The sequence below is a fragment of the Paralichthys olivaceus genome, chromosome 18 (genome assembly GCF_024713975.1).
Source record: "Paralichthys olivaceus isolate ysfri-2021 chromosome 18, ASM2471397v2, whole genome shotgun sequence".
NCBI lineage: Eukaryota > Metazoa > Chordata > Actinopteri > Pleuronectiformes > Paralichthyidae > Paralichthys > Paralichthys olivaceus.
The window spans coordinates 3,716,410-3,744,390 of record NC_091110.1 but is presented as its reverse complement, the minus strand read 5'-3'; the positions used below and the strand labels follow the sequence as shown (position 1 = coordinate 3,744,390).

The window sequence follows — 27,981 nt, the reverse complement described above, 5'->3', positions numbered from 1 at the left end:
GAAACACTCATATAACTTGTTTCCCAAATCTCTGCACCCATGCACCTTAATGTTGACACAATGCACTCTCTATATATTGATTTTTATTTATTATTCCTTAATAATTGTTTATTCTTTATAGTTTGTGAATTGTTGTCCTATATTTTGTGTTGAGTGTGTTGTGTACCTAATGCATAGCTTCTGTCAAACTGAATATTCCCAGTTTGGGATCAATAAAGTACATTAAAAAAATGTCACCATATCTATCTAAACACACACATCCATCTGGCCTGCAGGAATCTATATACTGTATCATTCTGTTGTATTGTTTTTCTTATTTTTTTCATTCAAACTCTTGTATGTAATAGAGATTCTCCCCTTGTGGTCTGTGTGACTCATATCAGAATATTCCAATATATGTCAAATCTTCAAAATGGGGGGTTGATGGTCGATGCCATATATGCACTACCTTTGTCGGCCTGCAGAGGTCGACATCGCCCCGTCTCTCCCCCCTTCATTTCCATGTAGAAAAATGGCGGAGCGGAGCTGCGGAGGCTGCATCGGCTGAGCTGCTTCACACACCACTCGCGGGCACTCAGTCGTCGCGGACGGGGGAGGGGGGGGCCATCGTGTCGGGAGGGCACTGCTGCAGGAGCGGGGCGAGGTTGATCTCCGAACCGGCGGAGGTTTTCATTTATTGTTTTGCCTCGAAGCGGAGCGAGGAGCCACGAAAACAAGTCATGAACGGGGTAAGTTTGCTCGTCAGGGCATCACCGTCGTGACAGGCGTCGGTGAAGTCGCTCGAGCCGGAGAATAAGTTTCTTTATCCGGAGTGAGAGAGACGTGTTCAGCGGCAGGGACACGGCACAGAAACGGGAGTTCCTCCAGTCACAGCTCTGACTGTAAGTTAGTGTTGTTACCGACGAGCCTCATTGTTGGGCAGTGCCTTGCTAACGTTAGCCTGTGGTGACTGTAACATGTGCAGCCGGAGGACATCCTGAAAACGGAGTATTCTCAGAGTACATGGCTCAAACAAACACACTGGTCGGTCTCTGCAGGAGGGGCTGACGCTTCCAGGCATGTGTTCATGTGTGGTTTCATTCGGCCGGTAGAGGCAGAGCCAACAGGCCTGTCTGTCTGTGCCCTGACTGGATTTAAAGGTCCAGTGTGTAAGATTTAGGTGAAGGGGATCTATTGGCAGAATCTGAATAAAAAATTCCTCCTAGTGATGTTTTCACTTGTGTGTTTCCTCTAACTTGTACAAGTTGTTTTTTTCTTTTTTCCCCAGAATGAATTTTATATTTAAATACTTTATATTTACACCAGGAGCAGGTCCTCTCTATGGAGGCCACCATGTTTTTTTTACAGTAGCCCAGACTGGACAAACTAAACATCTTTTGAGTTTTTATGACAACTGAAGGTTTCCACAGGTTCTCTGTCATGTTTGGAAGGAGAGGGTGAGGTGAGGGGCGTTCAGATGATACGTGACACTTCACCACTAGGTGTCACTGAATTTTACACACTCAAAAATCTAAAGTGACTGATGGGAGAGTGGGTGTGGAGCCAGCATGGTCCCCTCCTCAGAGCCCCTCCCACACCACGGGTGGAGAATACTGTAGTAATGTGCATACTACAGTTAAATTTCTGAATTATACATGCAGCGCCTCTTATAATACACACTATTCATTCACTATTGCACAGCCGTCAGTGTCTTGCCCAAGGACACTTTGTGAATGCAATCTGAAGGAAGCAGACTTTGAACCAGCGACTGTCTAGTTAGCGAACGATCAATCACACTCTGATCCCTTTTACTGTATTAAACCACAATCAGTGACCCTGTCAACACATCTGCATATGCAGAATATAACAGAATTGGTGGCTCTTCTTGTTGCTCACTGATTCCACAACATGTGGGAACCTTTCCTCCGAGATTCTGCTCCATGTTGCCATGACTGCATCAGTTTCTGCAGATTTGTCTGCTTCACATTCATGCTGCCAATCTCATGTTCTACCACATCCCAAAGGTTTCTACTGGATTTACATCTGGTGACTTTTTTTGTCTTTGGTTTGCTTTAGGTACAGTATGGACAAGTTCAAACAGTTCAAGACCTCAGTACGCCTGTTAGTTATCATGTCTTCATCTGTGACCTTTTGTCCTAAATGTAGCAGTTTGGTTTCACTTGGTCAAAGTATTTGGCCCCTCCCTCCATTATTTGATTTTTGTTCTTTGAAATGTGATTAATTAGCTTTTTAAACATGAGTTTGATTCTTTTAAATACATTACCTGCTATATGTGCGATATTACCATTGGATGTCAATGCATCTGACTCTCAAATAATTGCTTTAGCTTTAGCCCTCAAATCACACTTTGAGTGTAGACGATATGGAGACAGTGTCCCTCAGTCTAGAGGCAGCTGGTGGTGGAGTAAAGCCAGTAGGTTGTTTTTAAAAAGTAACATTGAAACAGCCTTGAGGTCTTAGGTATGATGAAGTGGAGGCTTATACAATAGTGGTTCTGAAAGACATAAAGTGCATTTCTTATTTAAAAAATGACCAACAACCAGTGAGTATTGGTCAGAAATGGTGACAGCAAACCTGTGAATGTTGGGACTTTTTCAATCTTCTCTTCTCGCTCTCAGCAAGAAAGTTATAAAAGTTATGCTGAGGGCATATCCAAGTTGTACAAATGTTTGTGCATGTGGATTTTAAGTGTGTCTTTCGTCTCTATGTATTCACAGGATATTGTTTGCAACTCACTTACTGTCTTAAACCACACCAAGTCAACATCACCAGGTCAGGATGAAAAGAGGATCAAGCTGACACAGGAAGGGAGGTGCCCTCCAATAATCACACAGCAAAATGAAGCTCCGTGGCAGGGAGAGGGTAAGTGTCTTTGCTGCAGCTCTAACAGCCCAATCTCCAGCTGAGGAGAGAGACTTTACTGTGAAATCACTCCACAGGAGAGCAAACAGGTCATACTTTATTTTTATATTCCAACAGATTATGTAAGAATAGGGAGTAAGAAAAACTAGAAACACATGAAGGACAAACATCTTGTTCTAATCAACTCTTTCCTCATTCTTCCCAGACCGGAGAGCAAATACCATCACTACACCAAAAGACTCAAAGAGCCAGTGTTCACCCTGCTGGACAGATGAACAACCGTCACCTCCGCAGCTCTACTGCCCTCAGGCCTGCCTTCGTTCCTCCACCGAGCCCTCCCTGCCTCTCAGTAACAGCCTATGTCACACTCTCCTCCTCACTGGCAACAACAGCGCACTCCACGGTCGCAAGAGGAGAGATGTCCGCCCCAAGGTCGGGGGAAAGAAACCACCTCGTCGAATGTACGTAGGTCCTAGTACTGATGCTGGTTATATCCTGCTGCCATGGCACGATATTTTGAACATGATAACTTAAAAAAAGCCTGATTGTAGAAAGCTCATATTTCCAATATAGGTACACCATATGGAGTAGATGAGCTGAGTAGATTTTGGTGACTTTCCAGATACATATGCGTCACTTAAGGAGACATAGTCTGCTCATATTCGGGTGCTTGACAATTTTTGGGTTATTACTTAAAAAGCTTTGCATTTTTACAAAGGGAAAACAGATTTGTTGAAACTTCTTTACAAAACTACTTGATCCACACTTGGTCTTTAGTCACGAGGGTGATGATGGGACATAAAGTGACCTATTTGTTAAATGAATACTGGAGTGCTGCTGAGGATTTCACATCACTTTATGGTGTGATAGCTGTTGACCCATTTGCTGTCATGTTCCTTTTTCTACTACAGTGCAGCTGGAAAAAACTCCCAAAACCGAAAAGTAACTGATTACTACCCTATAAGACGAAGCTCGAGAAAAAGTATAATGGTTTTAAAGGTAAGATTCAATTTTTTTTTTTATACAGTACCACAACATTTTGCATGAAGTGGAATAGACAGTAGGAACAGATATTGGTGTATTGGCTCTAACCTAAGTTCAGGTAATTTCTTCTTCTCCTTAACCAATGATTGGATGCTCATGTTGAAAATGGCCGGCTGCGTGACAGAATCTATCATATATCTGATCATATGTCATTACCATGAAGGAAAAACGATTCCTGACATGTAGAAAAAAGTAAAGAATAGACCAGTTAATGTCAAAGTATTTTTTTCCCCTTACCTTAATCTGAAGCCACAATCATTTTGCTTTTTTGAAGTCTAACCCATCCTTACCTCAACTGGTAGCTTTAACTAAGACTCCCTCAAAACTTGAGTGTGACTCAGGTAGCAACATCTGTCCAAACCTGACCGAGCCCAAGAGAAAATGAACCCATGACCCCCCCAAACCTGACAGGCATTCTGAGCACCATGGTTTATCTGCGTAAAAAGTAGATAGCCCAGCCCTGTGTGTGTGTGTGTGTGTGTGTGTCTTAGCATGTAGCTGTTTTTCAGTAATGCCATCTCCATGTTCATTTTGCCAGTGTGAACAGAAGCAGCTCATAGACGATCGCATCACAAAAGGAATAGAGGAAGGAATGGAGGTACACTGACTTTTCTGCTTCCATCGCAAACAGCAGCTGGTGTTTCTCAAACATTGACCACTGAGCTTGATGATGCAGGTTGAAATGAGTCTGACTGTCTCTCGACAGAATAACTTGTTCTGGTCCTGTATGACACCTAAGTCACGCCATGTCTCAGCATAAATGTATCTCAGGTTAGCATGTAATGATACAGGTACAATGCCATTGATGCTTAAACCTACAATGGTACGACACAATTGCAGGCAGAGCAGAGAAGTGACCTTAAGAGGACACATGCTGGACGTGAAACTGGAAGAATACAGATATCTTTTCATTCAACTCTATCGTTGAGTTTGCGGATACGTCCAAATGTTTGTAGTAAACATTACAGCTGAGTCGGCAGCTTTTTCTCCCACGCAAAAGGCAAACTCTGGAAAATGTCAGCGTCATGAAAACAGCATCAGTCTGATCACATTAGCTTTAATCCTGATTTCTACAGTTAGGCTCAGTCAATCCAGGCTTCTATAATAATCCATGTTTTTCATGATAAATGAATCCAAGAGAAGCTTTGTAGTTTAGCAGGATTCTAAGTGTGCCACAACAGAGGCAGCTGTGTGTCTGTCCTTACAGAAAAACCTCTCCCACTTCTTTAAAGGTGCAACATATAGAAGGAAAGGGGAGGGCGGTGTTTGCCACTCGTTGTTTCCAGAAAGGCGAGTACGTGGTAGAGTACCACGGAGACCTGCTGCAGATCACAGATGCCAAGAAGAGGGAGGCCGAATACGCTCAAAACCCTGCCACTGGCTGCTACATGTACTACTTCCAGTACCTCTGCAAAACATACTGGTATGCAAACTAAAGCATTACTGCCTTTACTGTTTACAGTTAAATATTTTGATCTGAAATGATCACCTGGCTTCTAACGGTAAATGTTCTATGTTCGTCCGACAGTTACAAAACCTCTCGTATGAAAGCAGTTTTATCACAGGAAAATAGTATTTGTTTAGTTCATACTTAATTAAAAATACACCTTTTGAATATTGTGGCTGATGTTTGTCTGACGGAAAAAAACATCCACTGAAGGTTTTGATAAAATAACCTGACAGTTTTTTTTAAAGCTATTTTATTGAAGTGATCTTACACCTGGGCCATGCTCCCTGTCTGTGCAGCATGTGATGGCTGCATCACTGATCTGTGTCTGCCTCTGGTATGACCACTGTATTTCCTCAAATAAAAGTAGCCTATATACTCAACCAAATGCCAGGACTCCACAGCATGTAGCCATGTATCCTCCAGTCCTGCAGTAACAATAAAAACCCTGTTAAAACAAATGAATGGATTCAGTCAGCAGAAGCATGTGTCTCACACAGGCAGTGTAGCCGCTGTAACCTGATAAAATGTGTCCTGAAATGAAAACCAAGACATGCTGTGATGCACACGTGCCACTGATGCATCCAGTGTGGCCTTAACAAGTAAAATACCTAACAACTTTGATACGACAAGTAAACCAAGGTTTCTGCCTGTTTAAGCTTCTTATCTAACTTTTAAAAACATTTTTGTCAAAAGAGTAAAATTGACACATTTCTGTCTTTTACAAACCGAGGCTAACGCCGTGTTGGTTTTGTCTCGACAGTGTGGATGCCACAAAAGAGTCTGGTCGAATGGGTAGATTGATAAATCACAGCAAAAATGGAAACTGCCAAACCAAACTCCACGACATCAACGGTGTCCCTCACCTCATCCTCGTCGCCTCTCGAGACATCGACGAAGGCGAGGAGCTGCTCTATGACTACGGAGACCGCAGTAAAGCCTCTATCGCAGCTCACCCATGGCTCAAGTACTGATTGAGGGGACTTCCAAAAAAAAGGGAAACATACAGTAACACTTGTGTTTCTCATTTGCTAGTGTACAAAATGCCTTAGAAACAGAATGTGTACCCTTTTTGTTCCAAGATTAAGGAAGCTGGCTGGGTTTAGTAGCTGTTAATGGGGCTGGAGGGGTGATCGGGTACTTATCATGTTTCGACTGGTCCCTCTGCCTTGTCAGATGACGTGTACTTTTATTTATATGTGTATATGAGGCATTCTAGTTGTTTTGCAGCACATTTATTTTGTACATTTTTGTATTTCCTATAGACCAATGCTTCTACAGCATGCAGGTGGTAGTTGATGCTCTGCATTTTTATACAGCTTTTTCTTAATTAGTGGTTAGATACTTAGCAATACTTCTATTTATGGCCCCAGAACTCTTTTGAATCAGCGAGAATTATGGGATGCAAATGACAAAGCCTTTTTTAACGACATATTCTGTGGAATTTAATTTCAGCCATTAAAAATCACACAACCTTCCATTGTTTAGAGGGAGTGTAATAGTTCACCACACCCATGGGTCAGGAGTCCAAAAAACAATTTGACACTTGATTCAAGTATTATACTTTTAAAGTGCAAAATGACGGTGTTCAACAATCAGACTTTCCTGTCTCCATGCCCTTTTTTATTCTTTAGCACATATAATCTTTTAATATTTTAGGTGTGTATTTGAATTAAATGTTCAAATAATGCGGGTGACTGCAGACAGTTTTATATTTGTTTCTTTAAAGGTAAATATATGAAGGTTTATCAATGAATGAATGATTATTAATAATATAATTTCACTTGCATAGGAATTCTTTACCTGGTGACATTCTCTATAATACTGCGCCGTGTAAATATATTTAACTGCTTGCTGTTGCAAAGTCAGGGGTGGTAATCTTTTTTCTTTTGACCTAAAATTCACTTTCTGACTGTGATGCTGGAGTGTAGCTTGTCACAATGACTTGTTATGTTCTGACGCTGAATTAATTTAGACGAAGGAAACGAGGAACAACGAAGCTTTCAGACATATTTGATGTTTACAGAACCACTGACCAACAAAATACATCAGTGATCTCTGATGCAATCTAATACAACAGCTCATCCATAATTCCTTCCTTTACAAAGGTAATGAGTCTTTGTGTTAACGTAGCTGTATGTTTACTATTGAGGTTGTAGTTTGCAGTCTTGAGACTCCATTATATTGAGAAAGGGTTCCCCTCATTTACAAACAAGACGGTGGAAGAACATTAAAATACATTGCAGTCCAGTTAAACACCACTGCAAACTACAACCTTTAAAATAAATAAATAGTTGAATTACCACCTTTCAGACGGTGTCAGATATAAACCTATTATATAAATGTAGAATTTATGGCCGATAGTTTTATCCAGCTCTAAATAAAAAAAACTAATGGTATATGTCGGAGGTGCACCTGCATGTTATTGTTATGAGCACAGGAGCTGCAGATTCTTTGGAATTTAGTTGAACTTTTTGTGTCGAGGGAAACTCGGCCCATAAATAAAAGCATCAAATCTGACATCTCAGACTGCTTCCAGCCTTTCTGCTAAGCTAAGCTAACTGTAGCTTCATATTAAGCAAGAGTGCAATCAGTGTTTTAATTTAACTCTCTGCAAGAAAGCAAAGAAGCATGTTTCCCCAAATGTCGAATTATTTATTTAAAAGTAAACAGGCTAAAGTATCTGCAGGGAAAACACATGGAAGCAGTTTTCAAAAGGAAAAGCTTGAATACGTGACATGAATTTCATGCACGCTCAACATGCGGACATGGGTCTGATGGACTGGTGCACTCCCTCTATAGAACATAGAATTTCCCATTCACAAAGCTGTCATCTTCTTCACAACCTGATATTCAGTGTGAAAATAATTTTTTAATTTTATATCTCAACTGCCAACAGGTCCTTTTTGTTTTACTTGATGTTTTCTTACTTTTCAAATACCAGAAGGTCCACGAGTTCTGTCACACACAATCACTCACTTTAAATGTTTTATCCTGTTTATCATTTCAATTAACCAGAAAACCACTTGACTTTTTTTTGGACTACCGTGGCTTGAAGACCATTGAAACAATAGATCATCTCTCATTATATCAGAAAATGATTGTTGTTGATCAACTAACCAACTAATCGCTTTCACCCTAATAATTCAGAGTCAGTATTTTACCCACTTCTTTGGTCATATATTATGTTACCACAGAAAAATGGCCACATGTTGATACTTACTGCGCAACTCATAGGAAATGAAGCAGCAGAATCCTCTGTTCTCTCATAGGAGACGGGGATCTGCTTTAAAGGGTAAGATGGCTGAGATTCTACATTTTCTGATACTGTCAGGAAATCAAAGGAAAAAGACTCAAACAAACAATGTGTTACTTCATTTGTCAAAACTCTGAAATTCACCAAAAAACGGTTGAAATGGATGAAATTGTGCATTTGTCGGGGACTATTTTCAACACCGCATTATTCCACATTTGGTGCTGTAGTGAGTTCATGTGGCAGCAGGGCAGGGTGTGTGGGACTGAGGCTAAATAAAACCGCAGTGTGTGTGTGTGTGTTCATGATGGAGGAACATGACAGCCAGTGCATCAGTGTGACTCACTGGGGTGTTTTTAATGGTCTTTACGACAGACAGTGAAGGAATCAATTAATCGCTGGTTGTGGTCTTTTCATGGGAGTTACTGAAAGTCCGAAAAAAAAAGTGAATATCACCAGACTTCATTCAATATTTGTTTGACAAGTCATTATTTGAATTTATTGGTTCAGCACAAGTACAATGAATTTAAATGACATTGTGCTGGCATTTATATATATATATTTCTTCTGTCTCCCAGCGAAATATCTCACCAGACTTGCATCTTCACTTCTTCTAGCAGGGTAACACATGAATTCATTCACTTGTATTTTCTTTGGTATTATGTAAATTGGAATAGTTTAATATAATTATTTCGTGGGATCCGAGGGCTCTGTCTTAATAGGAATAGTTTCACGGTTTGGGAAGCTCACTTATTTGCATTTTTGCCAGAGAGTAGTTGAGAATATTATTTAATTTCACTATTTATTACTTTTGTTGCAGCTATGTTAAGCTAAAGGCGGGACTCGACCAAATGATATCCATCCTCTTTTCATACATCCCTTAATCATGAGAGGACAACTGCGGTTCTTCATTTTCAAATATTCAGTATATTATTGAATTCCGGGATTCTTTTGATTTCATGTTTCAATATCATTCAAGCACTAGAAGTATCATCAGTGTTAAAACAAATAGCCCATGTGAGATAGAGAGGTTCAGGAAAAACACTGTGTGTAGAAGATAAAAATCCATTTCCTTCTTCCCGTACACTTCCCCTGTCACCTCTAACAGTAGCATTGTGTTGAAAGTGTGAAATGTTTTCATATGAGCCTTTCTTAAACAAATATCTTCTGGGTTGTTTCATGTTTTTTTTTTATGTAGAACTAATGCAATAATACCTGAGGGAAAGAACTGAACTGTTGGCCATTTTAGGACATAATAAATCTTTGCTGTTGTAGCGTTGAATAAATCTTAATGCTGGGGTTTAGGCATCGATGAATAAAGATGTATTATGCAAGTAACAAGAGTGGACATCTGATTTGTTCTTGAATTCAAATGAATTGAATAAACGGATTTAATTGGTGGAAAATGAGCAAGAAACATTTAAAGGTCAAAGTTTAAATCAGCATCATTTGTTTGTGTTGTTCTGGTACAAAAAGAAAAGTTAGAGGGAGAAAACAAGCTAAATTGTTGAAGTCTCATTGTAATAGCTAACTGTGACAGCAGAGCAGTTGATTAAACAGGTCAGGAGCTTGTTCACGTCAAATCATGTCAGTGACTTTGATAGTGAATGTTATCTGAGTATTGTTGTTGACCATGTTCATCCCTGTATGGTCATAGTTTAGCATCTTCTAATAAAAACTTCCTGCACAAAGTAAAAGTCCCGACAAAGATGATGCGATGGAGTCATGTCAACATGGAGCTGAATCTCAGAGGACAGCTTCCCACAGCTCGTTGGATCTGTCACATAAGAACTGGGGCTGCTGTGAGAGAAAAGGGAGGAACTACCCAGTATTAGTATGGTGTCTGTAATAAAGTTCCTGGAAGGTAAAAATAACAGCTGACGGGTGATCTCTACCTGTGTTGATCTGGTTTTACCTTTTGGTTTCTTTCCTTCCAAGACAACACGTCACTGCAGGTGCTTCCTTCACAGGAAAAAGAGAAAACAGCTACTGTGTTGGATGAGAAATCTTCAGGGTCGTAGGCTTGTGTGGTTCAATAATGAAAAGTAAAACTCGTTATCAGTGTCATTTCTGTAGAACTGAATTATTATATCATAAATTAACTAATTTCACTTCTAAAATCAAGAAAATCTGTAATTTGCCCAAATCAATAAATACAAGTATGATGTTCAAACACAGAGGAAGTTAGGTTTTTGTTCAAATTATATTGTTAAGGACGTGAAAATGATATGAGGATAATATCCTCCAAGTCTATGTTCAGTGATCACAGTGATGATGAGAAGGGAGCAGCCATTGAATCATGGAACATATGACTTTATGTCCCACATTTCATCTATCTTATTATGAGTTCAGGCAACTAACAAATAAAAAAAACAGGCAAACACTTCATTACAGACATGTATGAATAAAAGCCAGTTTATTTAATAAAGCGCATCCATTAATTATATCTTTATATCTTTAGATATTCATTTGAACTGGGTTCATAGAAGAACCCGAAGCTGAAGAACCAGGGTCAGCAGTTCGGAAAATGTTGAAATGTATTTCCCTTTAAGTGTCTCATTAATTCAATTCTTCGGATCCCTTTGACTTCCAGATACAGTCTAAACATAATACTCCTGCATCAAGTCTCGTTAATTTACTGTATTTGTGAAAATGTAAAATAAGTTAACACTCACTGACACACTCATTTTGCAGCCTCATTATGGCATTCTCTTTGTTTTACACTCATTTATTCCACCTCGCTGGGTGAATATAGATGAAGATTAAGTGCCACTTGTATTAAAACACAGCCGATCACACCACAGTTATCCACAGAAGCATCAAACCTCGATTACCATTTAAAAAATAATGCAAATCCGACTTTGCACTCCAGCTGTATTATCTTTGTTTTTGAGTTTTTCTGTTGCTCTTTACTTCTCAAAAATCTCCTTCAAATAAATAAGTGAAGAGGTAAAGAGGTTAAGTCTCATAAGACAGTCCTGCTTATGTAAAATGTAGTTATACTGTGTCCTGGAGTGATTAAACACTATGACGCATCTCGTGTCAAGTGTCAGTAAGCTGCTGAAGTTCCTCTTTTTCTTGTAAATATACTGCATCTGTTTGTTTTACCACCAAAGAGGAAGTAACCTGCTCTGGTTCAGCTGGTGACTCTGAAACTGCTGTGACAGTGGGTTTGCATATGTGCACGAGGAGCAGTGACATTTTTGGCACCATGAGTCGTGGGTCATTGTTAGAATTCACACATCTATTGCTCTCACAGGATCCGAGTTCAGGTCATAGCTGTGAGTGAGAGATACGCGCACACTTTACTCATATGGAAGCCCATTAATGCCAGAAAGAGAAAAACAATTATGAAAACTATGAGTAATTAAATCAAGATGACTTAAAAATGTCAACATTTTGAATTGGTAAGCTTGAGATGAAATGCCTTAAAAAGGAAACAAGGAAATGAAGCGAACAATAGCTTATTATTATTTTCATCAAGTCCCTTGAGATGATGTATATTATGATTTGGCGCAATACATATAAAATTGAATTGGATTTAATTTGTCTGTATCAAAATTCAATGAAAAACACATAAGAAGTAAAGTTATATTTTTAATCATAAAAATATTTTAATGAGGGGGCCTAATGAAAATGTATAATAATGCACTACATTAGTTGGATAACAGTGAAACACAACAGATCTTTTCCAACTCATGTTGGGATTTGTTTTAAATGAGAAGTTGCAGCTGAACACCCTTCACCTCACCCTCTCCTTCCAAACATGAAAAAGAACCTGTGGTAACTACTAATGTAAAAAACATACTGAGTTAATACATAAAATAAGTTCCCCTTTTATGTAAAAATGATGGCATAATAAGCGCTGTTATTCAAAAGTCTTCACACAAACAGTAAATCTAAATTATGATGACCTAGAAAATCTGAATAATTAAGAGATATTTGGTCAAAAAAATGTTTTTAATTGAATTTATATTATTTTATTTTGCTGGCAGAATGGGCTTCCATAATTACATTATGTTGCATGGCGGACACTACATTATAAATACAATTATTGTGTTTTTTTGTTTTTCTGAAGACAGCTTTTCAATTTCTCTGCAACATTTTATAACCAGGCCCCGCGTGTTTTAAATTAGCGGGGCTGCATAGTTTGAACCGACAGAACGCTGGTGACAGAGCTGCACGGACAAGGACAGGATTAAATAAATGACAGGGACACAAAAGTGTTGCTCTCATTTTCTCCAAAGATTAAAGAGTAAAAAGCCACATTGATTGTGTTTTTTCATAGCAGGTTTGTCGTCATTGAATAAACAAACCCTTGGGAAATTGCCTCCGTTTTGTGAGTCAACATCTGGAGTTGTGTAGTTTTAGACAAAACATTTATTGCACACTTTTGTGTCCCAAACCTTCATCTGTGGAGAAACATTCACCCACTGTTTACTGTGGACTTTAAGCAACACAACATTGACCACTTGAACTAAAACAACTTTCCACTTTCCATCCCACAACTTGAGTTTACCCTCTCCTCCATCATCTCGTTCTGTAAAAACCTTCTGAGGCCGAAATACTTTCTGGCGGTTTGTACTTGTCGTCACTGAGATATGTAATTCTCATCTATTTAAATAAACGTTTCTAGAGGAATTTATTTTCCACTCTTCTGTCGTTCCTCTCACCTCATGGACACGAGAGTTCAGCTGCGGTGTGAGTCACTAGTGGCGGTTTGGTGTGCGATCGATGGTTCACGGGCCGGCCTTGAGCGATGAACATGGAGCGTTGAGAGTTTTCGGGGTTTGAGTGACCTCGTCGAGTCCTGTGTCCGGTGACTACATGTGCTGTAACGCCTCCTGGGCCTCTTCCGTGTACACCTCGTCCTTCCCCGCCCATGAGCCAAAGCTGTCGCCGAACTGCGCGTTCCGCTGCGAAGTCTTCTGTTTGTCACGCGAGAAGAAACTAAACCTGCGACAACAGAGTGGAGAGAAGACAGAGGCTTGAAAGGAAGTGTGGATGACAGAAAGATGTCTGTATCATTTGCAGGGACTATCAGTTATATGTGAAGCAGTGTTAGAGTTATGGCAAACTACCATTATGATGCAGTTCAGACCACAGGTATTTCAACAGTTACACATTTTTCTTTCTTTGTAACACGCACGCCTCTGTCTCGCATATCTCGTAAACCGTTCACCGCATCAACGTCAAACTTGCCATGTCCATTGTTAAGGGCCCAAGGAAGCGCAGTGTCAGATTTGGTGCCACAGCTCAATTACTGCAGTTCACTTTTACAGTTTCAGCAAGAAAGCTGAACGCAGCATGACCACAGGCCACAGGCAACGCACAAGTAAAGATAATAGCATAATTAACACATAGTTGCCACAGTTACGTGGTTCAAAAGAAACTGGACAGATCTATGAGGTCAAATACATTATTGTAATATTTCTTGTTTTATTTTGTGGATAATCCATTGCCATCATTGACTTCCTCTCAGCTTGTTGTGTGTTCTCTCTGTCTCGAGTCAGAGAGCAGGTACTGATATTCCACCTCCCTTCATCCTGAAAAGCTCTTTGGCTGCTCTGGCCGTGTGTTTCAGATCATTTCATCATCATCAACCTTTATTATATTGTGATAAATATTGATATTGTTCTTTAATGATTCAAATGAAATGACTACACAGGTTAATCATCTAGAAAAACAACTAACTGAGTTACCCGTGTGCACGTTTTACACTTCACATGCATCAATGTAAACAAAAGATTCTGGCCGTATCCTGGATCATATTTTTACTTTAGAAACGTACAGAGACAAGAAGGAAAGAGAAGAGACAGGAGGGAAAATCTGTGTCTGTGTTCAGGGAACGTCAGTCGGCACAGAGTCGTCACAAACAGACACTTTCTGTTTATTGGTTATCACTGTAGCTGGACTGTAGATGGAAAACACAGTGCAGTTTACAGTATAACATTAAATGATTGTTTATATGAAATGTACAACTTAACTTATTTTCTCTCATTTCACACTCACACTTTGAGGCCCAAATTTAAAAATAACTGTGATTTTACAGTAATTATAATAATGTATACAGCAAATTAATGCAATTATTGTTATTTTCTTCACAGAGCACTTTCGAGTTACAACATTTATTTGTTGCATTAGTTTTTGTTTTGTCAGTTGAATGAGATGAGATGTGCAACAGATTTGAATTTCATTTGAACTCTCATGTCCTGTGTGGTTCTGTCGTTGCTCTCCAAGTTCTTTATTATTATTAAATATTAATAACTGTATTATTCTTGTCAGTTTAAAGCGCGGGTGCAGAGGTGAACAGCGGTTACTGGGGTCAGCGGAGGTAAAGAGAAGTCGGCTACAAATCTATTCTGACTGGCTGATGTTTGTGATCCACAGTCATCCCAGTTGACGGTGATAATAAGACAGCCCCACGATCAGCCAATCAGAATGCGGCAAAGGTGGGAATGAGGGCTCAGACAGCCGGGACATGCAGGGGGAGCGAGGCTGTTAGCAGAGAAAACGCAAAAGACTCTGGAAGCCAACCAAATGTAGAGTCATACAAGCGATACGAGACGTCTGATTGGCTGTAAAGTGGGGTCATCTGGGATCAAACCAGCCGCCACCATCGGCATAATGGCTGTGAAGATCCTGTTACACACACATGTAAAGACACACACAAACAGGAAGAGATACACAGAGAAGGGGAGGGGGGGACGAACAGGGGGAGACCACATCAACCTTTGACCTCTGTGGGGATGTGTGTGTGTGTGTGTGTGTGTGTGTGTGTGTGGACTCAACCAGTGTCATTAGATACAGTTATGAGATACTGTGATTCCATTTTATACAACTTTCTACCAGACTTCATAATGTTCCACTTTATTAATGTGGATTTATTGGTTTCTACTTAGCTGGTAATTATTCTTTACTTTTTCTGAAGCAGGAATTTTAAATGCAGGACTTTTACTTATGATGGAGCGTCACTGGAGGAGTGAGAGGAAGAGATGAGAGGAAGAGAGCTTCTCAAATAAGAGCTCAGAGGCTCCTGTCTGAAGAAAGATGACAGGCTAAGTCAGTAGCTTCCTTTAAGTCAAAGCTTAAAACTTACTTTTATCGTACAGCAGTTCCACTGATTTTACCCTATTCTATTTATTACTATTATAATGGGTGGTTATGCTAAGTTTTAGTGTTTTTATTTTTATTTTTTATTTTTACTTGTGTCTTTTATTTGTGGAGCACTTTGTTTTGAAAAAGTGCTATAAAAATTAAAAAAAAATTATTAAAATACATTTTAAGTATCACTACTATGTGTTTTCTCTGAAGAACTCTGATTTGAGCAGCATGTTGGCCCAGAGGACAGACAGGGGTACTTTAGCGGGAGTGTCACTCAGTTTCACTCGGCTGCTGTGTTATCTCTGGTTTATTTTAGATCAGACAAACACAGGATGTGGGTCTGTGGTTTATGAATGAGCTGTTTCCAGTCGAAATGGCTGAAAGTGGTTTTTCAGCTGAAACACAATTATTCTTGTGGTCACATTGTACATGTGGAGTTGATGTGTGATGACATTATGTTCAGCTGCTGTCACCACTAACCTCAGTATGAAGTAATCCTGCAGAACCCACAGTAATATCTCAGAAGGTAGTATTACTTGTACTGTATAAGTATTAAAGTGTTGGCAGCCTGAAATAGAGCCATGTGCTTGGTAGAGATTCGTTTTTTTAAATCATATAAACGTTTGAGCAGTCACATACAAAGTAATCGGCCTTTGACTAACAAACTTACTTCTGACTCATCTCAATGTTTCTGCAGGTTTCAGAAGTTATATTTAAGATTTCCTTAAGCCATTTTAAGACATAATGAATGAAATGTAACAGCTATGTCAAGTGTGAGAGATTTAAAGGAAAATCTGAGTCTCAGAATTATTTAAATTTCCCCATAACTGAAGATAAGGGTAGCAGAGTAGAGCAGAGTAGAGCCGAACCCTCATACACCACATTATCTCTCAAACCACAGTAGCTGTCCAGTCTGTCCTACAGCAGAGCTGAGCGCACCGTGATGGCCAGGTTGTTTGGAGATAAATGGTAAATGGTCTGTATTTATTTAGATTCTTAATGACAACTCAAAGCACCATATTGCCAGTCACCCATTCACACTGAGATTCATACAGTGCATCTATTGGCAGCCCTTTTTTCAATTAGGGGCAATTCGGGTTTCAGTAACTAGCCCAAAGACGCCTCGGACATGCACATGGGAAAGACTGAGATTCAAACCGAGGACGAACGCTCTACTCCTCAGCCACAGCCGCCCAGACTCAGTTATCAGTTCCATGTTGGTCTTGTATGTAGTACTACAACACACGGGCACGTTACAAACTAAGCAGGCCGCCAAAACATTTCTCTTCAGAAAAAATAATTAAATTGCAATGGCAGTAGCGCAACCTGCACGTATATGAGAACTAATACATCATATTTTTAAATATGTTTATTATGTTTATTTCTAACACCCAAATTCAGATGATTGAATTTTAGACTTTTTTAAGACCCTGCGGAAACTCTGCATCTCAAAGTCGACGAAGGGAGTGTGTTTTAAGCAGGCGAGTGTTTTCACAGGCATGTGCAGCTGAGTGAGTGAGTGAGTCTAAAAACGGCTGTGTGTGTTTGTGTGTTTCTGTGTGTGTGTGTATTTGTAGGCAAGCCAGCACTACATACAGGCGTTTGATTCCGGACTCTGGCTGGGCAGAAGATCTGGAGCGTGTCCTCAGTTCAGGCGAGGGAGACGGAGAAGGAGTAACAGTCTCATCTACCGTCTCATCACTGCGAAGACAGAGCGTCACAACCATCATCGACACGTAAAGACTGGTTTGGTTCATGAACACGCTAACACATATAATAAAACCCAGATCGCAGAATTCTTATAGTGATGATCAATAAAGTCATGGGCTGAAAGAACTCAAATTTAAAATGCTCTAAACTTAGGAGTCAAAACTTGTAGTGGCTTACTGCTGCTGACATCTCCCTGAATGGTAGAGCTGGGTGACTAATTGATCAATATTGATAATAATTATCAATGTACAATGCATTTAACATGTACAAGGGTAATCAATTTGTGTTTTTATGAGTAGGTTTGTTGGTACAAGGTTTGTATGCATAAAAAATAAATCAACAACTTTTTATATCTACAGTAGTAATTAATTGGCTGCAAATGAAAATAAAATAAAAACGCTGCTGTTGGTGTACAAGGTACATCCAGGATATTAAGAGAATTTAAAACCGATACAAATCAATGCCAGCTTTCTATGTGTTGTTTGTACTGAAAAAAGGAAATTCATAATGTTTATGTTCACAATTCTGTTCTCTACAGAACTTTAATATTTAATGATAAATATATTTATGTTTACAAGAAGGAAGGAGTAAAAGTGAAGGATTTTTATTTTGCAAAAATAATAAATACAGGCCCAAAGCTTCACTTCATAATTCCCCCTGCTCTGAAACCATAAAGAATTCTCTTTCCTATTTTGTTAACACTTAAAATACACATGTCCTTGAGTACCTTCTGTAATAAGCCAGCTCCTCCTGCAGCAGAAAAACTTTGGCCTTGAGCTCATTCCTCTCGTGCAGGACGTCCCTCAGCTCCTGCAGCGTGAACCGGGGCCGGTTCGGGTCTTGAGGGTCAGGGCCTCCCAGCTCCTCCTCGCACAGCGCCTCCTGCCAAGAGACAAATGCATCACACGGAGGAAACAAAACCTGTCAAAGGGAAGGAAGGAAGGAGGGCAGGAAGGAAGTGAGGATACCTTGGTAAAATATTGGAACACAGCAGGCATGTCCTCATCGCACATCGCCTCCTGGTGGCAAACGTTGAACTCTAAGTCAGACCTCGAGCCTTGTTCCAATAATGTTTAGTTCGAACTTCCCTCCAGCCTCCACTGTTTCTTTTTAACTCAGCACAACCAAGACATTCACTGTTAAACAACCACCTGCAACCTTGTCACACCACATGCAGCTCACTGAAGTCACTCATGCACTGAGCGCAAAAACACTATTATTCTTATCAATCTGTATTCTCCACACAAAGTCCAACTGAAACCACGTTCAGATTCTCTACTGTTAAACATATCGTTGCTTTTTTTATTCGCTGTCAACAGGTTTTTACTTCAAAAGAAGACAGAGGGTGACAAGAGGAAGAGGAAACACCAGAAAAGTTCCTTTTTCTTTTCGCAGCAGCTGCAGGGTTAAGAGTGTCACTGTCTGTCTGTGTTGGATTAACAGGCTCAGAGCTCTGGCGAGGTAAAGGATTTAAAAACTGCTTGGTGGTGTGTTAGTCACACACCAAAGCTGCAGCTTCTCTGTTTGTACCATTCATACCTGCAACAGCCAAAAACGTATCTCCTGACCAAATAGCACAATATGTGTCTGTTCGGTTGCAACATGACACAGTTGCAATGCTGCTGGAAGAGGCTGGTAAACTGTAAAAATACAGATGTCTGAGAGAGGAAGGCAGGAGTGAAACTAAACTCTTTAGATTCAGATAGAAGTAACAAAGATACTGGGTGTGGGATGAAACAGTTCTCTCTACAAAGCAGCACAGCTACTGTATGTCCTGCTGGGAGGCTGCAATGGTAAAACCCATCAACTTGCACTGTGCAGTGTGTGTGTGGTCGGCGGTGGAACTGAAGTGTAAAGACCACACCAGCACATTTGCAAGTGAGTTAACATGTTGTTATATTCTGTTTATTTGTCAAAAAATCATTATTTTTTTTATTTAGCCTCTTTTGATGAACGATTGCTCAACATCGTCATTATTTTAATTGCATTTATCGTTTAATCTCATAAAGCTCTTTGTAACTTTGTTTTGAAAGTGCTACATCAATAAAGTTTAGTGTCATAATTATTATAATGCTCTATCCTGAAAAGGGGCATCAGCAGTGCACTTCCCCCCTAGTGAATATTTGTTTGTCCAAGTTTTTTTGGTGTGTAATGAAAGGAGGCAAGATGTGTAGTGTGTTGTGTAGCAGCTGCCGTCCACTTGACCAACGCTGAAGTTACTGCTGTAACAAAATATATTTGATTAGCTGCATGAATACAAGTTCCAGTTCTCTGGGACTGTGAAGCGTTCATGCAAAGACTAAAGGCAGCCCGTGACACCAAACCCAATCTGGAGCAAATTATGCAGCAGATGAGACACACTTCTTCATTTCAGTTGGACTTTATACTATTCATACTGTCAGTGTTACATGAGGGGGAACTTCATGTGCTGCCACAGCCTGAGCTCTCAGAGTGATCTATATTTAGAAGGGTTATCGGTACAGAGAGTCTCACTCGGTTGGCTGAGAAACCAAAAATCCCACGGACATTCTCCGTTAGCTCGCACAAACAAAACACCCATGCACTTCTCATGGGTTGCACAAATGTTAGTCCACTACCTTTTAAAAAAAAATATCATCTATAAGTTTGCTTTTCTGCAGGGAGCAGTGCAGGCCTGGAGTTAGAGTCAGGACGATCAGACAAGCTCTGGTTTGCAAACCGGCACTTCTGCATTACCCAAAGCAACACTGCCTCGTCCTCCGCCTCCTCATCCCCGTCCTCGTGTCCCTCTGGGCTGAGGGAACCGGGCAGGGACAGCGGGGCAGGGTCAACCCCACCACACATTAGCTCAGAGAGGTCAGGTCTCTGTGACCAGCCCCCAGCCGCCCCAACTGTAGCAGCTTTGCCACGCTGGTGGAGTAAAAGACAGTTTATTACCTGCTTTCTGGGCTGTTTGGGAAGAGTGTGTGTCTTTAATGTGACGTTATGGAAAAAGATGTTGAGATGCATTGGTGTTTCATGCACCAATTAACTTTAAGAAGGAAATTAAATGTATTGGTTTTCACGTTGGTTTGAAAATGGGAACATAGAGCTTCTTGGCATTTCTGTTTTCATTTAATATGACTGGGCACTGAAGCTGAATTAATAAATATATTTGAAGTCCTTATTGCTTGAAGGAATAGTTCTACAAAGACACCAACTGAACTACTGGTTCCGGACTTATAGATAAAAATTAAATAGTATAAATGTAAAATAAAATGAATTATTAATGGTAGGTGCATTTCTAGGATACGTGCATAGGAACAGCATAGTTGCACACCCTACAGAAGGACACTCTGGCCTTATATCTCAGACTACTTTTTAGTGATTTTGTGAGCTGTGTTACCTCTGCAGGGGAAGGGGGCTGAGGTGCCGGTTCCTCAGGATTCTGGGCAGGAAGCTCTCCTTGAAGTCGCTCCCTTAAGCGTGTGATTTCCTGCCGTAGGGCGCCGACTTCCTGGCCCCGGGCCTGAGCGCTGGCCTCCAGCTCCACCTTCTGTTCGATGAGCGCTTTCCCCTGAGCTTCCACCACGGAGATTTTATGACGCAGGTCGTGGTTGATCTTCATGAGGCGAGACTGCTGCTGCTGGAGCTGCGGACACACAGGCGGACAGAAACAATGAGGACCTAATTAGAGATAGTTGGACACGCAGCAAAGGGCCAGGGCGGAATCAAACCTGCAGAGCTCCCCATTGACATCAAGACAGCAGAAAATACGCATCTTCTGCTGAAAGGCTAAAGACACATCTCTTCCGACTACACCTTGGTTATGAAGATGATGTCTAATTACCATTGTCAACTGTGTGTTTATATAAAAAACTTATATGGCACATGTAGCACTTGTAGTTTGACTTTTTTGAAAACTAATTGTACTTCCATGATTCTTGCTGTTCTGGGCTGGTACCCCCCCATGGTTGAATGCACTTATTGTAAGTAGCTTTGGATAAAAGCATCAGCTAAATGACATGTAATGTAATGTAAAAAAAGCATTGACACAAAAATGGCTGCAACTGAGGGTGAGTGTGATGCGGCTGAACAGTTGGTCATAAAGCAGAAATAACTACTCTTTCATCTGCTAACCGCCCCTGGCAACCACGAGCACAGCTTCTGTTTTCATCTGAACGTGCCGTCACGTGGCCTTTCCTGACTAAGAAATACCAAAGGCAGTATTAATCATACTGCACTTCCTGATAACGTGTTCAGCTTCATTTACTGTAAGTGTACCTATGAGTCATGACAGTGTAGCATCCTCGCGCCGTTACATCTATTGTGCCCAAAACAAAAAGCTTCCGATTTGTAGTTTTCAGCTTGCGAAACGGTGAAGTGAACTAATTACATTGGAACAAATGGCAGCAAAAAAATGTAATAAAAATGAAATCAAAAATTTAAATGAATAGAATCCATATCATGTCTTTTTTATCTTTATATCTGGTTGATAACGATCTCTTTAAAACTGGGAAAAACAGTAAAAGAAGCTAATTTAGTCTGTTTATGTGGAGTAGCACAGATAGCATTAAGGCTAACCACCACAGAAATATGCTCAAGATGGAAAGAACAAGTATTTCCCCTCTTCTTTCCATTCTGCTGACACAGTGTGAATGCACCATTACCAGTAACACCCACGTTTTTCCTGCTATGACACGTGAAAATGTCGACATTCTACTAGTTCACTTGCAAAATGTAGTGGTTGTTGTTTGTTTGCAGTTCACTGGGCCGAGCCCTTTGTCACACTTTGTTGTGATTGCGTTGTTTTCTACCGATCTAATGCTGCTAATAACAGCTTGTGTGTTGTTCTGTCGAAACAGCCCATGGTGTGTTGTTGCTCTCCTCTGACTCACTGCACGGTTGGACTTCATCCAGACCTCTGCTGCTTTACATGCAGCTTATATTGATTAATCAGCTCATTATCTGAAATCAAACAGTGTGCAGGCAAAGTTTCCTCCTGCTGCTTTAAGTAAAAAGAAAGAGGAGCCCGTCCCCTTCATCTTACTGCTTCTATGTCCTCGTTTTTCAGCGTGAGCTCGCGGTCCTTTGCTCGAATCTCGTCTCTCTGCTTGTCCACCACTTCTTTAAGCTTCTTCATCACCTGCCTCTCTCTCTCCGTCATACCTGGAAAGCACAGACAGGAGATGACAGTGAGGGAGTGTGTGCACACAAAAGGTTTTTTTTATCAGTTAATCAGAAAAAGATTTTATTATTTTCAAATTGTATTAATAGTTAGAGGAACTGAAAGGACTTGTATAGAGGAAACTCTGGTGTGTGTGTGTGTGTGTGTGTGTGAGAGAGAGAGTCTAGCAGGTGTGCTTGTACACTGAGGCTGTTCTTTCCTCATCGTGTCAGGGTGACTGTGGCCTCTGTGTGAAACCACGAAAGAGACTGGCTCGCAGTCAGACACAGAGAAGGCTCCTTTGTGTGTGCGTATTCACGTTTGTGTATGTGTGTGTGTGTGTGTGTTTCTGTGTATGCGCATGCGTGTGTTTGTGATGGGAATGTGAGACAGGGTCTCTAGTCAGATTTTCATCAAAATGTAACACACATGGTGTGTGCTGGACGTATAGCCCAATATATCACACACACACACACTGATTCCTTACTTTGTATATTTTACTTTTCTTGATTTTCTTAATCTTTCTTAGTTTTTTTATATAGTATGTATTTTATGCATCAACATCTCAATAAAGATACAAAGTAACAATTTTTTTTTACCATATTTAAAGAGAAAATCGGCAAAAAGAAAGTGTGTGTCCATCTTTTTTAAGACAAACAGCTGGTGGCACTAATTCTCCAGTCTGTGCCTTTTAAACACTGCAGAAGAAGACACAACAGGTTGATGTAATGAGAGAGCTCATGTCAGGGACCTTTTCATGTTTTAGCAAAGTGAATGGACTTGAAAGATGAAGAGGAGGGTGAACTCTCTACACAGCAATTACACAAGTTTGATGAAAACATATATTGTGTTTAAAGAGGAATAACAGGTGAATAAAGTTTGGTGTTTGGGAAGCAAATGCTTGTTTTGAAGAGTCTTGTGTTGTGCTACTGATTTCTTTGTTCATTCATGTGTAGGCCAAAGGAAAATCTGATGAATGTATTGTTCACTGGAAGCTGGAGTAATATTTAAAACATGTGCTTCATGTACGTCAGCATTTATTCTCTAACTATGTTTCAATTGCACTTTTGTTTTTATCTTAGCACCAAATATTTCCATTTACTCAATTTTCATAAATAATTTGTGTTTTTTTTCTTTTTTAAGAGCCAATTAAAAATTAATGTTAATTGAAAGTTTTAGCAAAACCAGCACACAAACAACATTTAACAAATAACTCCCTCCATTTTCTTAAATGTATGATAATGAAACTTTTCCAACTGGATGTTTTCTTCCATTATATTTTCACATTTGGAGAAGTCTGTCAATTTAATTTTTTTTTAGGGAAGATGCTAATTTTAGTTCCTGCAGAAACATATGTTACGATATAAATTTGTGTTACAAATACAGATTTACATTTTTTTCTTTTTCCTTTCACCATAGAATAATTTACTTCTCCTTTTACCATTAAAGTTGCATAAGCTTTTCTTTCCACGTGTGTGTGTGTTCCGAGCACGCGTCCTCACCCTCATGTCTCTGCAGGTCCTCCTCACTCATGGGGTCTTTGATGGACATGTTGGTGAGCAGGGTTTTGTTCTCCTCCTGCAGCTGAGCGATCTGGGTGAGCAGATCCTGAGCCTCTCCTCTCCACACATCCTCCACCAGCTCCAGCTCCTGTACACACACACAGTGAAGCACATTATTATACATTATTGACCCATACTATTACATGAGGACATTTTAACAAGCGAATCCTCATTACAGCCTTCAGGATGTCACCGAGCTCTAACTGCCAGTAATTCTAATTCTTTATTCCTTGTGTTCAGATCTTCATGACTCATGTTTATACACTTTATATGGTTTTAGCTGTATTAATACTGCAACATGTTACTATAGCAACATGGATCTTTTGACAACTGTGTCTGTCAGGCCACTACTATGAACCAAGCTGAAACGTCTCAATAACTATATGTTAGATTGCAATGAAACTTTGGAACATTCACCGGAGGATGAACCATACCAACTTTGTTGATCTTGTGACTTTTCCTCAAGTTCCACAATGAGGTTTATAAAAACAACTGGTGGATTTTCAATTAAATTTGATATAGAGAACTTGATCCTCTCCCTTTTGATAGAGCGCCATCATCTGGTCGAAAACACCTGCAAGAACTAATGACGTTCAGCCTCAGCTGTACAGTCGCAGTGGTCTGAAGTTATTTCTACAAAATAAGAACCATTCAAAGTTTGCTGAATTTTCTACAATAGGTTTTCTGTTTGCAGTGTATCTATGGATGTACAGACGACTGTCAGTCATTTCATTTGACACTGAGGAAAACTTACAAAAAAGAAAATGTTTCATTTCATTTCTGTTGTTATAATGAGTCATTCCCTCAAATGTGAAAATGCGAAATTTGAGTATTTACTTAGGAATTACATATTTGAATCACAAAAATGAAAATTTACTGATAATTCATGTAGAAAATAATACGCAGATTAATGGTGAATGAAAAACATTAGCTGCAGCATTCTCTATCTGATGCTGCCTCCTCACATTAGAGCTCTGAATCTTGAATCCATAAATGCATAAATTAAAATGATGTGACATTTTCCATGAGAAAACCGTGCAGACTCATAATATTCCCTCAGACAGCCGTCACTGACAGAAACCTCCACTACATCCCTGTCATGAGACTCAGTTAATGAGTGAACTGGCGACTGTGTTCACCGTGGCTCAGTCACCGTCACGAGAATGGACTTTTTCACAGCAGTGAGCTGACTGGCAGATATAAAATCCACCACACTGAAGCACTGTGCTTAGATACAACTCTGAGATAGTGCACGTGAAAATGCACATTTTCTGCTACGTTATCGTTCTGCCCCACCACATGTGAGGAGGAGAAACTGTAGTAAATACTGAAGTTATCTGACAACATACGGTCGAGATTTTACAGAGATAACACAAATATTACTATAGTTAATTTAAAAAACATTTCAACTCAGGACTTTGACGTGCAATGGAGTATTTGTACTAGTGGTACTGGTTATTTTACTTGTAATGGACTATTTCTAAATGAAGTACTGACTATTTCTGCGATTTTTATGATGGTTCTTGTTTATTTACTTGTAATTGAGTATTTGAGTAATTTATAGGGTGTTATATTAGTAATGGAATCTGATACAGCCTGTTATTGGTATTTATATTAGTAATGGGGTATTTTACAGTGATGTATTGGTATTTTTACTAGCAATTGAGAGTTTTACAGTGTGTTATTGTTATCCTTAGTAGTAATTGAGTATTTTATCCATAGTTATGTGTATCTTTATTAGTAATAGAGCATGACACAGTGTGTTATTGATATTTTAACTAATAAGTGTTATGTTATATATGTTGTTATTGATGTAAATCTTTGTACAGTATTTTACAGCGCCCTGCTCGCACCTTCTTGTGCCTCCTCTCCTTCTCCTGCCGGTCCAGCCTCTCCAGCCGCAGCCTGTCCAGCTCCAGCCGCAGCTCCTCGGTCTCCGGGCTCATGCTGCTCCGGCTCACCATCACCTCCAGGATCTCCAGCACACGCACCACTTTGGGCATGAGCCTGGACAGAGCCTCGCAGCCGTACTGGTCTATGATGCGCTCGAACTCTTGGCCCACCACGGCGGCGATGTCGTACACGTCCATGACCGTGAGGTCAGCCACATTCTTCTCCAGGGCCGACCCGGACTCCTCCATGACGGGACACTTCGGCCCTCCCCGGCTTCCTCTCCTCTTGTGTGGCCGCAAACTTCCTCCCTCTGGAAGAACAAGCCGCTAACTTCCTCTGGGTCCTTCTCCTACACAAACACACACACCGTGAACAACCGCTACACGCTTCCACTACCGCCCGGCCGGTGCTGGCGCCTGGGTCCGGGCTCCAGTGTCATTTCTTGGGGTTAAATATCGTCTGTGTCCCATCGCTGTCCTCACTGCGCGGCCCCAACTCCTCCAAAATAATACCCCTTACTTCCGCCTGCACCTTTCACAATAAAAGAGCAGCATTAAAGGTCCAGTGTGTAGGATTAAGGTGAAAGGGATTTAACGGCATAATCTGTATCTAAAATAATCCTAGTGATGTTTTTGCTTCTAAACTGTTCAAACAGTTGTTTTCTTTACCCTAGAATGGAGACTTTATATTTAAATACTTTATATTTACATCTGGAGCGGGTCCTCTCTACGGAGGTAGAGAGTATCCCAGACTGGACGAACTAAACACTGAGTCAAAGATGTTCAAAGCCAGGGATGTATAGAGGATATCAGAGACGCAGGGGCCCGAATTCATAAAAAGGCACATTTTGCATATAATAAATAAGCATACGTCTGAAAAGTACGGTGGCCGAGAGAGCAAGGCTCACTGCGAAATCAAGAAAACAACTTCATCAGTTTGACCACACGTGCTGCAAAAAGTCACAATGCATGCAAACTCAGTTTCTGCATGTGTTCCGTCTTGTTTGTGATACTTTAAACCTCTTCTCCACTAAGCTTTTCAACTTAAATTGGTTAAAATAGTGTCTCCCAGTGATTCATCTCATCAAGGTTGCATTAGTGGTCAGGATAAGATTAGCATCCTTATCTGTCCATTTGGGAAGCTGGACTCCGCTTTTATCCTGAAGGTGGAGACGTGTGATCCCGGCGTGTATCCTGTCCTTACTTCTCGCAGCTTGACACATGCTCTCGGAGCCTTCGGGAGCCAGTGGTCACTTCCATGGTGGTGAGGCTGCAGTTTGTTGTGCGCATGACAGAAATAAATAACAGACGGATGAGGTCGCTGTGAGAATTTGTTCCATCAACGTGAGAGAGAGATTGTTCACACTGATGATATATTTCATTATTGTACTATGTAACATTATGTGACATATGATTTAGGAGCAGTTTATGTGGTTATATTGTTTGTCACTGAAGAAATGAGAAGGAAAAAAATCCAATACATCTGCACAAACCCCCCACAAAACTATCTTAGTGAAAAGGTCATTCAGGTTCAAAATGTATTTTAAAATGTGTGTGTGATTTTTGTGAAGAGAAAGAAGATACAGAGACAGGTTCTCCGAGGGAATTTTGAATAATTTCCATTTCTTATGTTTATTTATTGAAGTGATCCTTGTTTTTAAGTACCTTTGAGCAACACGCTTTAATTTAAATCCATGTAAAGTGAAACCCTGACTCATCTGTCTCCATCACAGATGTGTAGATAAGTCTACAGCATGTCTGTCTTTATCTCGGTCTTGTTGCTCACGTGTACTTGAACCACACACTCGGGAATGCACTTCATCTTGTTTTGTGGAATGTTTATCACAGGGATATCATGGGGTAGTGAGACACCACACTGCAAAAGGAAACAAATGATTTATCTTCCCCAAAAAATAAAACAGCTGCTAAACTCATGATTATACTGATTTAATGATCTTGGGATTTTTGTTGTTGTATGACAT

At 40.2% G+C, this 27,981-nt stretch overlaps 2 protein-coding genes and 1 long non-coding RNA gene across 8 annotated transcripts; 1 reads left to right on the top strand and 2 right to left on the bottom strand.

Moving 5' to 3' along the window:
• Positions 1 to 482: 482 nt before the first annotated feature.
• Positions 483 to 9,947, top strand: kmt5aa (lysine methyltransferase 5Aa). 2 transcript variants are annotated; one of them, XM_020082459.2, is made up of 7 exons: positions 483 to 728; positions 2,718 to 2,862; positions 3,068 to 3,323; positions 3,774 to 3,861; positions 4,445 to 4,504; positions 5,139 to 5,329; positions 6,117 to 9,947. In XM_020082459.2, exons 1-7 carry the CDS (start codon positions 720 to 722, stop codon positions 6,325 to 6,327), a joined length of 960 nt encoding a protein of 319 aa, XP_019938018.1. In that variant the 5' UTR covers positions 483 to 719; the 3' UTR covers positions 6,328 to 9,947. The 2 variants fall into 2 exon arrangements, with proteins under 2 accessions (XP_019938018.1, XP_019938019.1); XM_020082460.2 differs by lacking the exon at positions 4,445 to 4,504 and having other exon boundaries at positions 491 to 728; positions 6,117 to 7,873.
• A 14-nt stretch (positions 9,948 to 9,961) lies between these two features.
• Positions 9,962 to 10,600, bottom strand: LOC138405465 (uncharacterized). Its single transcript, XR_011239207.1, has 2 exons — positions 10,522 to 10,600; positions 9,962 to 10,406 (listed from the first exon to the last, which is right to left on the bottom strand). It is a non-coding gene; the product is annotated as an uncharacterized lncRNA (long non-coding RNA).
• A 394-nt stretch (positions 10,601 to 10,994) lies between these two features.
• rilpl1 (Rab interacting lysosomal protein-like 1) lies at positions 10,995 to 26,520 on the bottom strand. 5 transcript variants are annotated; one of them, XM_020082591.2, is made up of 10 exons: positions 25,961 to 26,520; positions 24,048 to 24,195; positions 22,429 to 22,547; positions 20,785 to 21,030; positions 20,136 to 20,309; positions 18,389 to 18,439; positions 18,148 to 18,302; positions 17,307 to 17,411; positions 15,161 to 15,248; positions 13,425 to 13,562 (listed from the first exon to the last, which is right to left on the bottom strand). In XM_020082591.2, exons 1-10 carry the CDS (start codon positions 26,246 to 26,248, stop codon positions 13,557 to 13,559), a joined length of 1,380 nt encoding a protein of 459 aa, XP_019938150.2. In that variant the 5' UTR covers positions 26,249 to 26,520; the 3' UTR covers positions 13,425 to 13,556. The 5 variants fall into 5 exon arrangements, with proteins under 5 accessions (XP_019938149.2, XP_019938152.2, XP_019938153.2 ...); XM_020082590.2 differs by lacking the exon at positions 15,161 to 15,248 and having other exon boundaries at positions 10,995 to 13,562; XM_020082592.2 differs by lacking the exon at positions 13,425 to 13,562 and having other exon boundaries at positions 15,155 to 15,248.
• Positions 26,521 to 27,981: the final 1,461 nt, after the last annotated feature.

Bases quoted from the DNA above. Each gene is read 5' to 3' on its own strand.
- kmt5aa (XM_020082459.2), top strand. The intron at 2,863-3,067 runs GTAAGTGTCTTT...CATTCTTCCCAG, and splicing joins AGCTCCGTGGCAGGGAGAGG to ACCGGAGAGCAAATACCATC. The intron at 3,862-4,444 runs GTAAGATTCAAT...TCATTTTGCCAG, and splicing joins AAAGTATAATGGTTTTAAAG to TGTGAACAGAAGCAGCTCAT.
- rilpl1 (XM_020082590.2), bottom strand. From the start codon at position 26,248: ATGGAGGAGTCCGGGTCGGCCCTGGAGAAGAATGTGGCTGACCTCACG. The intron at 18,440-20,135 runs GTAATGCAGAAG...GTTTGCCACCAG, and splicing joins ACGAGGCAGTGTTGCTTTGG to GAGGCGATGTGCGATGAGGA. The intron at 13,563-17,306 runs GTATGTAGTGCT...CTGTTGTCGCAG, and splicing joins GAGTCCGGAATCAAACGCCT to GTTTAGTTTCTTCTCGCGTG.